The sequence below is a fragment of the Cupressus sempervirens genome, chromosome 5 (assembly GCF_028749045.1).
Source record: "Cupressus sempervirens isolate cs-2001-9-10 chromosome 5, ASM2874904v1, whole genome shotgun sequence".
Lineage (NCBI taxonomy): Eukaryota > Viridiplantae > Streptophyta > Pinopsida > Cupressales > Cupressaceae > Cupressus > Cupressus sempervirens.
In genome coordinates this window covers 988,018,356-988,031,386 of record NC_143122.1, presented here as the reverse complement: position 1 = coordinate 988,031,386, position 13,031 = coordinate 988,018,356, and the positions used below count along the sequence as shown (strand labels likewise).

At 36.5% G+C, this 13,031-nt stretch overlaps 1 protein-coding gene across 1 annotated transcript; it reads left to right on the top strand.

Annotated features, from left to right (window-relative positions):
• The first annotated feature begins 284 nt into the window (after positions 1-284).
• On the top strand, positions 285-2,229 carry LOC149559239 (putative UPF0481 protein At3g02645). The gene has a single exon (XM_089828383.1). The coding sequence runs from the start codon at positions 526-528 to the stop codon at positions 2,077-2,079; it is 1,554 nt and encodes a 517-aa protein (XP_089684509.1). The 5' UTR covers positions 285-525; the 3' UTR covers positions 2,080-2,229.
• The last annotated feature ends 10,802 nt before the right edge of the window (positions 2,230-13,031 follow it).

Here is a 13,031-nt window from a genome sequence, read left to right as displayed (position 1 = left end):
CCAATAACATCTATTTTTTGGAATGGACATACACTTATTTTCGGGACAAAATGAGAATATGTATTCCTATTCCCTATTCTAATTAGATCCCCAATTAAAAAATAGAAAACATAGTCTTATTCCTATTCCTATTCCTATTCTTATTCCTATTCCTATTCTTATTCATATTCATATTCCAATTCCTATTCATATTTCGATTTGAGAAGTCTTCTCCAAACATTAATGTCAGTGCATGTGAATGATATATTGTTTGTACATGTCAGACAAATAACAGGTGGCAATATTTGATTCCTATAATTAACGTCCCATTTCAACGGTACATCATTTCTGGTACGGGTAAGCGGGGTGATCACATATAGGCAATTGACGCGTGGCATAAACTTTCCTCGGATATTAATTCTATCCAAGTATTATGGCCCCAAAATTGGGTAAATTTTCCTGATATCACAAGTTTAGTCTGGTCATATAGTCACACATAATTCTCAGCAGTTTCCTGTCCCGCGTATTCAACAAGGCAAGCTCAGCATGTCGAGCATGGCGAAGTCTGATTGGATGCAGCAATGGCTGGATGAAGCGAGAAAGGATCTGAGACTTAAGAATAAGCCGTACGTGGCACCACCTTGCATTTTCAGTACATCAAAGGCCTTGTTGAAGGAATACGCAGATGGGTATGTGCCTCAAATTGTTTCCATCGGCCCCTTCCATTTTGGAACACAGCAGCTCGTCGGAATGGAAACATACAAAGGCGATGCAGCACGTAGAGAGGTTCTACGTATTCAGATTGGAACCGACAATTATGAATTTACCTTCGAAAAGGTGATAGAGAAGATTAGGGAGAGGGAAGAGGAGATAAAGCGGTGCTATGACAAGGGAACACCGGCGTTCCACGGTGAAGTTTTCCTTTGGATGGTGGCGCGAGATGCTTGTTTCATTCTCGAGTTTTTCAGAAATCACCTCTCCGGATTACCAGAAGGTGATGATGACGCTGAAGAATTATTCAAAAATGATTTTGGGATTTGCTCACAGTACCATCCCATCTTCGGACCCGAATGCGAGAATCCTGGGGTTAAGTCCGAGATCAGAAAGGATTTGATCAAGTTGGACAATCAAATACCTCTTTTTATCTTAGAAGATGTCCTTTCTATGGAGACGATGGATTTGGATTCGGCCAAAGCCAAACTCAACAAGTTGCTGAGATGTATGTTCCAGAAATTCTACTATCGTCCTTTCGAGTTTTGTGCAAAGGGTGAATCGCCGAAACGGAGCCATATCCTGGATATATATCACTACTCTTGTCTTGGAGTAGTTGGGGCACGTGGAAATGAAATTGAACTGAATCCAAACTTGTGTTGCACTTGCTTTGCACGTTCAATTGGTGTTCAATGCTCTTGCTTTGGACGTGGTCCCCAACAATATTGCGCAAATCATGCAGAGCAGGAGAGAGGTCGGAGCCCCACTACGTCTGCAGAGATTGGGAGGGATGTGAGAGATGCCAAACAACGGAATGAGTGGTGGCTAAAGGTTCCATCTGCAGTTGAGCTAAAGAATGGAGGAGTCAAATTCCAGACCGATTGTAAAACCGTGGATGACATTAAATTTGAGGGTAAAACTCTCACTTTGGTGCCGTTGAAATTGGACGTGGACTCAGAAGTCTACATAAGAAATCTAATTGCAGTGGAAATATGTTCTCCACACTACAAGCACAAGAGAATGACTGCCTATGCTAAATTCATGCATGAGTTGTGCCAAACAGGAGGAGGAGTGGATGTGATGAGAGAGAGGCATGTCATTATTGGTAATCTTTGGTACAGTAAACGAGTGACACGACTATTGAGTGTCTCCAACCTCACAATTTCCCAACCAGCATGCAAATCTGTAAAAGAAACGAGGGAAAGATTGAACGAGTGCTATAAGACACGGCGCTCTATCATTCTTACTAGCCTTTGGAATGAGTTCTGGAAAGCCTACGGTTCAAAACCATGGCTGGTGGTTGGAGGTATTGGTGCCACAATAGTCCTCTTTCTTACTGCGATTCAAGTCTTTTGCTTGTTTAAATCCTGTGGAGCGTCGTCCAAATAAGGAAAAGAATCACAAGAGGGTTTCTCATGATTTCTATATATTATCAATAACTATGGTTCTCTTCCTTGCTCAATAAAAAAATTGTACTGTACTGAATGCCCTTTCATGGATTCTATAAAAAAATACTGGTCTTTCCCCTATGTTATGAAATTCAGTGTTCCTTGGCCATTTTATCCATCTCTAATATAACCTTTCAACGGGGACTACTGTTGTATTCTGAAGCGAACAATAGTTTATGGTGTGTATCTTCTACTGATTTCAGTCAATAATTATCTATAAACTAATTAAAATATGAATCTTTTTGTTGTACCAATTATAATAAAAGAATTAAAATAACGGGGGAAAAAAGGTGTTCGGCTCAGATAATCAGGATCGACCGCCAGTTCAGGGTATCTCAAGAGCGCAAAAGTCCACTGTTTCCATTTTCTTGCCGGATGATTTACTAACAACTCACATTTCTTATTTGCGGGGGACCGCTCTCGTCTGTAAGTTTAATGATTCCTCTTTGCAACTTTCGGAAATCTGTGATCGGGCTGATGGTCATTGGAAGGGTGTGAAAGTCTTCGTTTTTTAGGGTGTTGTTTGATCCCAAAGCATTTGGAGATTTTGTACATAAGCGTAAGGGCTAGTTTTGTAAAGGCTCTGGGCTATTCGCCTTATCTTGGGTACCTAATTTCGAACCAGATCCAAAGCTTTGCGCGTACATGCCTTGCTAGATCTCACTTCCTTTTCTCCCTCTAGATCAGTATTAAGTCTAAATGAGATGTCTCGACTCTGAGAGCAGCAGATCAACATCAAGGATGCCGAAACGATTGATCAGCTTTGACAGAATCATTCCTCGTCCCCAGATAAATGTAGTATTTCCAACATCACTCTTCAATCCCAGACTATGATGTTTCTCATGACAAATATTGGGTTAAAGTGTTGGTAAGTGAAGGCCCTTCCTCAGAACTATTTATTCATTCAACTATTGAAAACTCTTTGATGGAATATGGGGTACATCATCAAGAGCCAAGGCTGACGGTTCTCGAGTTCCCCAAAAGTCAGCTATTCTTTCAACTGATAGCAATTATTTACCGGAGGAAGATGATACTGATAAGTCGCGAGGGGTCAGCATATTTGTATCTTCAGAATTGTTAAAGAAAACTTTATCAGCTGGTCTTTTCTGATCAGCAAGTTTCATGAGTTCTTCAACAACAGGTAAATCAAGAACCAATTTTCCCAAAGTCTATAGGAAATGTGAATTGGAAGATATCCAACAATTTTCCGGACAGAAATGTGTTCGATTTTTCTGAGCGGCAAATTTAAACGGCAACAATTAGGTTTTGAACAAGAGGAAAAAATAGTTCAAGAAATAATGTTTTCTAACTCTCCACTTAATGTGAATTTGCAACTCTGTTATCATACTTTGCAAGGGTGTAAGAGTTATTTAATTCTAACTTGACATACCCTCTGTTTTGCTCTGTAATTTGTAGTGATTTGGTCTTCACCATTTGTTATAAGCAGTGACTGTGCATGAATCTTGCATGCAGTGGTTGGATTTATATAAAGCATATTTTGGTATGTGCAGGATCATGGTGTGTCAAAAAGTGGCGATGTGAAAAAAATAGAGCTTGAACACGTCTAAAAGCGCTTCAAAATCTGCTCTGACTTTTTTCCACCTATCCAGGTACCAAGCTTGGAAAGAAAGGCCGAGCCTTATCAGATATCCGATAATTATATGACATTATTATTATAATATTATAATAATATAAAAACATTATATTATAACAGTATAATACATTATAATATAATATTATTATAATAATTATTATTATACTATAATATAATAATTATTAAATATATAATATAATATTATTATTATTATATTATAATCGTATAATATTATATTATAATGTATTATATTATAATAATATAATATAATATTTTATATTATAATATATATATAAAATATAATATTTCAAATCTACATATAAAATATAAAATATGTTATATATCTTATATATAAAATATGAGATATGGGTGCGATCGGATATCCAATATAGTATCGGATATCCGATACCTATAGCATACATTAAAAAAAAGAATAGACCCACGGGCCCTTATCTCTCACATTTCAGGAGCCAGTATTAGCACGCGACTGGATATCAGATATCGAATATTAAGGTAATTTTTAAAATTTTTTAAACTAATTTTTAATCTAAATTCGATAGATTTTAGCATGATTTTGTTTGTTTTAGTTGAATCTAGAGTTTTTTTGAAAAAAAGGGTTAAAATTAAGGTTTTTTTTAAATATATATTATGTTTGGCAATTCAATAGGAATGGCTGATCAGAATGATGACACTGAGACAGGGAATAATATTCCTCTTAACCCCCCACCAAATGATCCAGAACCCCCACAAAACCATCCACCAAATGATCCTCTACCTCCTCAAAACCCTCCTCGAATCGAGGATTTGATAAATGAAAATCTCACTGAGTTGAGAGGTTTACATAGAACATATAATAATATACCCACATTAGCTCTTATGTTATCCACGTTAAACACCATAGTGGATAACATTGAAACCCTTACAAACTAACAAAATGCCACTCTTCATTGGTGTGATCAAATGCACAAGATGATTGATGATGGTTTGGATTATGATGAGGTTGCGGCCCTGAATATAAGCAAAGACAATTTGGGCAGCCTTTTTGCGAACCCGAAAATGGGTTTACCAGTTGACCCAAAAAAATTCAAACTATCAATTAAATGGTGCACAAATGATGCCATACGTGCAAACTTTTGGGATCGTTGGTGGATGGTCTTTGATATCCCTCCACATGGCAATTTAGACATACCATTTTATTTCCTTATAAAATTATATGCTGAATTTGTGTTGAAACTTAAAGTAAACTATTGGAGCATGAAGCCCAACATGGGCTTAGGACTAGGAGCTTCTTAGGATAGACCCTCTTCCCAACGGAAGAACGCTGGCACTTTTGTTCCCCCCACTGATATCTCCCCTCCTCCTCGAGTGCAACATCCAGATATTATGATAGAGGCTAACTCTCAGACTATCAGAGCCATTCATAGGCTGAGTAGCCTAATGATATCTCAGGCTAGGTCAATCCTACCTCCTTGTGTTGAAGATGCTGGTGCCAGTTCATCATTGGCTAGCTCATCACATGTTTGTGTGTCTCACACTTGCATTATGTGCAAGAATATTTGTCTAGGTCCCATAGGTGATCTTCCTGAGTATCATTTTGTATTAGACGAGGATACACCAAACACACACGCAGAGGCTACAAACCCTAATGCAAGAGAGGAGGGGAATGCAGAGGCATGGACTCCTTCGGTGTCGATACATGTATATATTTTTTTGTTATGACATATGTGATTTAAACTTAATTTTTATAATAGAGTAATTTTAATTTTTAAGCCATATTGACTTTTATATGTATGCGATCTTCATTCACGTTTAGTTGATGACCGAGGAGGAGCTCAGACAGATTGATGATGCCATGCTCTTGGCCATTTCATTTGGCCTTGAGACATCTATGATACATTATGTTGTGTTCGCATTTTTTGTTTATTTGATATTGTAGCATATATTGTTGCTAATCTTTCATCTTGCAGGTAGCACCTGTCCCAGAGGGACAAACTGCGGAGGGTGAGCCAGCACACATTGACAAAGGAAAGGTATTTAGGCACTTTCTATTTGATTAAATATCGATGCATTCTTGTAAAATGTTTGTGGTAATCCCATTTAATTAAACATTCTTTATTGTATATAGGGCATTGCTACTGGTGATGAGCCTATACAGATTCTGTGTCGTAGACCATCAGAGATTTCCATTCGCATTGAGAGTCCCATTGTATGTATAAGTATCATTTATTTTTTATTATCCTTATCTTCATAAATAAATTCAAAACTAATTTTTGTGATATTAACAACTACTATTTTGTATCTCATAGGAGACTCCTAGTGCACATGAGGTCCAACGAGACAATTATGTAGATTTGATGATGCAACCACTCACTCTTGAGGAGGAGCCTACAATAGTAAGTTGTAGTTTGAATTCATGATTAAATATGTTATAAATTAAGCATGCTATGAATTATAATGTTATAGTTTAAATTGTATATTCATCTGACAAAGGTATTTGAACATATATAGCCCACAATCAGAGAGGTACCAACATTGCCAAGGGCATACGAGAGGACTCCTAACCAACGTAGGAGGTCGACGAGAGAGGTATTTATTATGAAATTTTGATAGTATTAATCCCCATTATAAAAAATATCATTATGCATTTGAGTAATTCAATGTTAGATACGTAGAATCATTTAAATTTAGTAGTCTAACTTTGGATTTTCCTTTTTTGTTTATGTAGAAGGCATCCGATCCACCTAGTGCAGCGAAGAGGCTACATTTTGATCATCCACCAGCACCCTAGGATAGTATAGTTGTTGTAGGATGCATCATGAGAAATTTTGAGATGGCATATGCCACATTGTATATAGAAACATTGATATTATACACATTCTGATGGCATGATCAGCCACATTTTGTATATGGATCTATGTATTTTGATATATATTTGAGTACTTTGTCTATGGATAAATGATCTTTGATATATATTTGTGTAAAATTTTGTCTACGGATACATGTATTTTGATATATATTTTTGTCATTTATGTGCACAATGATATACATATTAATTTAGTATCTAGTATTGTTCAATTCATCGTGGATCATGTGTCATGCCCAAAATTTTACTACTAAAAAAACAACAATTTTTATTTTATTTTTGTAGCTTATGAAGTTGCATAAGAAATTACATATTGTAAAACAAGGTTATCATTGAATAGGAGTTCAAGACTCATGTGGATAGTGTCATCTGGTTGTAACATTTTAGTCATAGGTGGTTTTCAAATAGATTGGATGATAGTCTAGTTCAAGTTAGCATCATGAGTCAAAAGAGCAAATTCAAGATACAACACTCATAAATTAGTGAGCTAATTCATATCCTAACAAGCCTTTGATATTAATATTCTATTAGGGTCTATCGATTGTATCATATGGACTAGGTCGTGATTCTAGCATGTAAGGGAAGGGGATCAGAATTACTTATTATCCTCATTACCAATGTACACACATTCATTAATCATTACAATATATATTAATGTGACAATTACTATATGGTGTGGAAGTGTAGTATATATTAATCGATTAAACACATGTATCTAGAGAATTTAGATTTAGTACTCATCACATGAGCACCCTTAGTCAAATAAGAAAATGTGCACTTATCTACCACACTATATCTGATCTAACCATTGGAAATTAGAAAAGATATGCCCCAAAGGTAGCTTCGAAGTCTACATGATGGAGAAGGGGCCACTTGTATTGATAGTATCCATCATTCAACACATACTATACACAACTTATGGAATAAACAATTTTTTTTATGTGCCAAATGTATATCATGTGCTTGCATCCATATCTTACTATTTACAGGTCCTCTCAAAGATTGGACCAATACTGAGTCATTTTCTCCCTCTTTACTCTATTTAGTCATCCTTATGCATTCTATCAACATTTCTTCCTCACCAAACTAGCACTCACTACAGTTTCCTAAACACAAATATTACTATTTCAATACATAAATTAAACTCACTCTAACAAAAGATAATTACTAACTATCTAGCTCATCAACTACTAACTAATCTAGCTACATTGCCATGCTTTTACATTTACTATTTTAATTACTATAATTACTATACTATTACACTTACTTTTTACATTATTACATCTAATTATTCACCATAAGCTTACTTTCTCACTATCAATATTATTATTATCAATGCATGTTAAGATTCAAAGTAGTTTCATAGTACAAATTAGTAAGCACATAAAATGAGGAACTCTTAGTAAGTCTAAGGGCCAATTCAAAGTACTTAATTCAATAATAATTCACGATCACTATTTAAACACATCCTACTACACCATTTTATTGAGTGTGTCAATTTAAATTTGTTAGATGAATTATTTATGCAAGGATTAGGTGCAAGCATATAAATAAGGTTTGTATATAACATACCTTCTCGTTTTGACATATATGTATTCATCATTTCATGCAACTAACATAGTAAAATGTGGTGTACATGAATCATATTATCATTAATTATACATAGGGTACATAAGCTGACGAGCTACCTCTAATGACATGCCTATTGACCCTTATTACATACTAGGTAACTAATGCTTTATTCCTACACTACATTTTCAAATTGGTATATATATTCTATCGACTCTGATATTCTACTAATATCTTCAATCGAATCCACAACATTCATTATCTAACTAACATTCCCTCAAGCCAAATTTAAAATTCACTTGACATTAAATCCAACATCTACACAGGTTTGTCATGCATTCAATTCTATCTAGTAACTCTTATCTATCAATGTGCTTTATTGACTAGAAAAAACTAGATTTCAGTTATTATTTTAATCCACCATCCATCCTTATCCTTGATTCTCCAATCCCATCATCTCGACAACTTACTTCATATTAACCCTATTATATCTACATTCAACTATACTAATTTATAGTCTTAACGCTAATTTAATTAAACCCTCCATACTTAACATCATGTTCAATTATATATGCATTCTCGTAAACTTATTTATTTCATTTAATTTATTTTCCTATATTGAGCTTTTCCATTACCATATGGTTTAATTCTTACATGTTTCTAAATGAGCCCCTTGATATAAACATTACCCTTAAACTAAGCTCAAATACACTAAGTGTCATTATCCTCTACTCAAGACTTGAAATGATTAAATAATTATTTGATAAAAATAAAAAGAAATCTAAAGGGTGAATCTCCTATCCATCTTAAATCCTCATGATTCCCTAACTCTTACCAAGGCCACATTTCTTCCTACACGTGGTCCCCACAAGGTCCCATGTGGGTCATGTGTAGAATTTTGACTAATCCAAGCCTTAGGACATCTTTTTCCCATCCCTCCAATCGACAATCCTAATGTGAACAAATCATATTAAATGTCAACTTGACATTCTCCTAAGTACAAATCCCTTAGGATTGCTATCCCACTCCCCCTTAATTTCAAGTCGACTACCTATGCTTGGGAACACGTGACCACTGCTGCAAGGAGGGGATGACTAGTGCATAAGACAAGGATGTGACATAAACCCTTTATCCTATGCACCCAAGTATATTAATGGGGATGAAACCCCTTTTCAAGGAGTCAAGCTCAAGGATAAAAGTTTTGACATGACATGTCATAATGAATGTCAGATTTAACAATATGCCTTGGGGAGTGGAGAAATTTTTTTGCATTATGATGGCTTAGGAAATGTTGGGGGCTACTCTAGAAGGGCGGTCAAGATCAATCTTGGCTTTTATTTTATTTTTGAATTAAATATTTAAATTTGTCATATTCTCTAACATGCACACTAATATGCCTTTATTTCTTTAATTACTAATTTATTATTTGAGTGTTGGATGTGACTTAGAGGTCACAAGATTGTAATGTGTACCATTCTATCACTTAGGAAATATATTAGTCTAGGACACTCATTAGTCCCTAGATGCTATTATTATTATTATTTTTATTAGATAGCAGTCTAGAATCTGAGAATATTCTTTAATATTTTATTGCTCTGTATTAAGGAAGGGATTTATTTGCCTTTACCATACATTTTCCAGAGAGGAAAATGCATGCCTACAGCAATGTATCTCAGAGATTTTATTATGTCTTCTCTTACAACAAACTTCATTTTGTTATATCATAAAATTAATTTGATGATTTCCTTGCTTAGAATTGCATTAAGCTTGGTAATTAAAATCAATGTTATCCATGCATGTGATATGAACATAAAATTTTCCTTCCAAATTATTGAGTGCACAACAAGATTGTAAGCAATCTACTAAGTTTTAAATTTATACAATCAATGGTATCACATAACATCTATGGATTGTTATTATCAACTAATCATTTACAATACCACAAGGAGAAAACTTTCTTTCACATTTTCAAATGATAACAATGATGTCAAAGAAAATATGTGACTCATAACAATGCTTTCATAACAATATAAACTCCAAATGAAACATGCATATACAACCTTATCAATTATTTCCTCTACACATACATTAGGTAACAATGATACAATCTCCTTCCATCACAATGGGGCAACATAAGGGACTTTTCAAAATCATAAGGAACATGAACATTGAAAGATATGGACAATGAGTAGCATGAACATTGTCCAACATGATTGTTGAGAACATGAACAAGCTAGTGAATCCTCCTTCACAAATGAGGGCACAATGTCAAGTTTTCTCATCCAACATCAATCTGCAAGATGATCATTCCAAGCCATTTCCATTGCTCCCTTGGACACAAATCTGCATATGCAACACAAAAAAATAATAAGGACCATGGGTGCTTTCCACCCAACCATAGGCCTCAAAGAGACCACCCCCACGGTAGGGAACAAGGCTCAAACTGGGATACACATACAATCGTTCAATGCATAAACATTACATTTCAAACTTGAACAATTTCCCCACAAGGCTATTTCACAATGGCTTCATAGATGGAACCATAAACATAGGGTGAAGGTGTGTTCTAAAATGGAGACTTGCCATACCAAACCATATTTGCAATAAACAATTTTCATGCCCTCTCAGGGCTATCATAATTCAGCAATTTTCATGCCCTCTCGGGGCTATCATAAATCAACAATTTAATGCCCTCTCAAGGCCTCCACATTTCCTCCTCCAAACCCACTACCATCAGCTGTAACTCCTCAAACTTCCTTTCTACACCATACTTTCCTTATCACGCCTAGCAAGATATGAATGGTTATGACATACAATGGAGCCCATACTCCAAGGTTCTCAATACATTTTTCGAACCCAACTTAAACCCTTCACCCTGAACTTCTCTTCCCTTCCCACAAGGGTGAGTGTAAGTCCCACGCCCATAACAACACTCAAGCACAAAACAAGAAAACAAAACCAATTAGAAATAAAACAAGAAATTTTCAAGAGCACATCACATTTTTACAACACAATATCAACACCCATAATACAACAAGGAAATAGACGAAATCCAAACCTCATACACACAATACTCCACACAATACAACAAGATACACAATGGTGTCACACTAATCTACATAGAATGAACACCATTCAAGAACTCACATGAATGCTACTCCACAATGCAATGCAATGCAATGCATACTCCATTGATAAACTCCACACTTGCATATTTCCTTAACCATGCTTATAGAAAGAAATGGAAAAGAAGCAAGTTTTAGATACCAACCTTGGTCCAAGCTAGGGTGCAAATATTTGTAGTAGAGCTCCCCTAATCTCCCTCCAAAACCTAACTGTCTCTAAAATTAGAGAGTGGGAAGACACCCCACTAGTTTGGCCAAGACCCTCTAATAAAGCCTTTCCACTAACTTATTTTAGCAAAAACACTAAGCCACTACTTCTTACAAAATTGTCTGGTCTAATGGTTCATTGATAGCCCTCACAAGCTCTGAGTTATGACCTTGAAAAGATCGACCTCAAAATGCACTTAGAGCACCTTGGAGACTCCTCGATACGGGGTGGCCGCAAATGATGGATGGTCTCCGTGGCAAGAAAAAGGGTGTGATTAGGGTTCACCCACCCATCCGGAGCTAATGGCACTAACGATTTGATGCCAAGATCAGCGGTTTCAAAGTTACGTTGTGGTGCACCTATGAACTGAGGCACATTGAGAGTTTTGGCATCGAGCGAGATCACTGTGCCGAATCCAAATAGAATGTGATCTCATGAAAATGAGATAGGTTATTTTAGGCCTCAGTATCACTATCCTATAGCATTTGACAGTTCATTGATAGCCCTCATGACCTTTGAGTTATGACCCTCGAAAGATTGACCTCAAAATGCACTTAAAGCACCTTGGAGACTCCTTGGTACGGGGTGGCCACAATTAATGGATGATCTCCATGGCTGGAACAAGGGTGTGACTAGGGTTCACCTTCCCATATAGAGCTAATGGCACTGACGATTCGATGCCAAGATGAGTGGTTTCAAAGTTACACTGTGGTGCACCTATGAACTGAGGCACACTGTGAGTTTTGGCATCGAGCGAGATTGCTGTACCAAATCCTAATGGAATGTGATCTCTCAAAAATGAGATAGGTTATTTTAGGCCTCAATATCACTATCCTATAGCATTTAACAGCTCATCGATAGCCTTCACGAGCTCTAAGTTATGACCCTCGAAAGATCGACCTCAAAATGCACTTAGAGCACCTTGGAGACTCCTCAGTACGGGGTGGCCGCAAATAATGGATGGTCTCTGTGGCTAGAAAAAGGGTGTGACTAGGGTTCACCTACCCATCTAAAGCTAATGGAACTGATGGTTCAATGCCAAGATCAGCAGTTTCAAAGTTACGCTGTGGTGCACCTATGAACTGAGGCACATTGTGGGTTTTTTTGCATCGAGCAAGATCACTGTGCCAAATCCAAATGAAATGTGATCTCTTGAAAATGAGATAATTTATTTTAGGCCTCAGTATCATCGTCCTATAGCATTTGATAGTTCATTGATAGCCCTCACGAGCTTCGAGTTATGACCCATGAAAGATCAACCTTGAAATGCACTTAGAGCACCTTGGAGACTCCTCGGTACGGGGTGGCCGCAAATGATGGATGCTCTTTGTGACCTAAGAAATGGTGTGACTAGGGTTCACCCGCCCATTCAAAGCTAATGGCACTGTCGATTCGATGCCAAGATCAACGATTTCAAAGTTACGCTGTGGTGCACCTATGAACTAGCACACTACGAGTTTTGGCATCGAGCGAGATTGCTGTGTCGAATCCAAACAGAATGTGATCTCTCAAAAATGAGATAGGTTATTTTAGG

Bases quoted from the DNA above. Each gene is read 5' to 3' on its own strand.
- LOC149559239 (XM_089828383.1), top strand. From the start codon at position 526: ATGTCGAGCATGGCGAAGTCTGATTGGATGCAGCAATGGCTGGATGAA.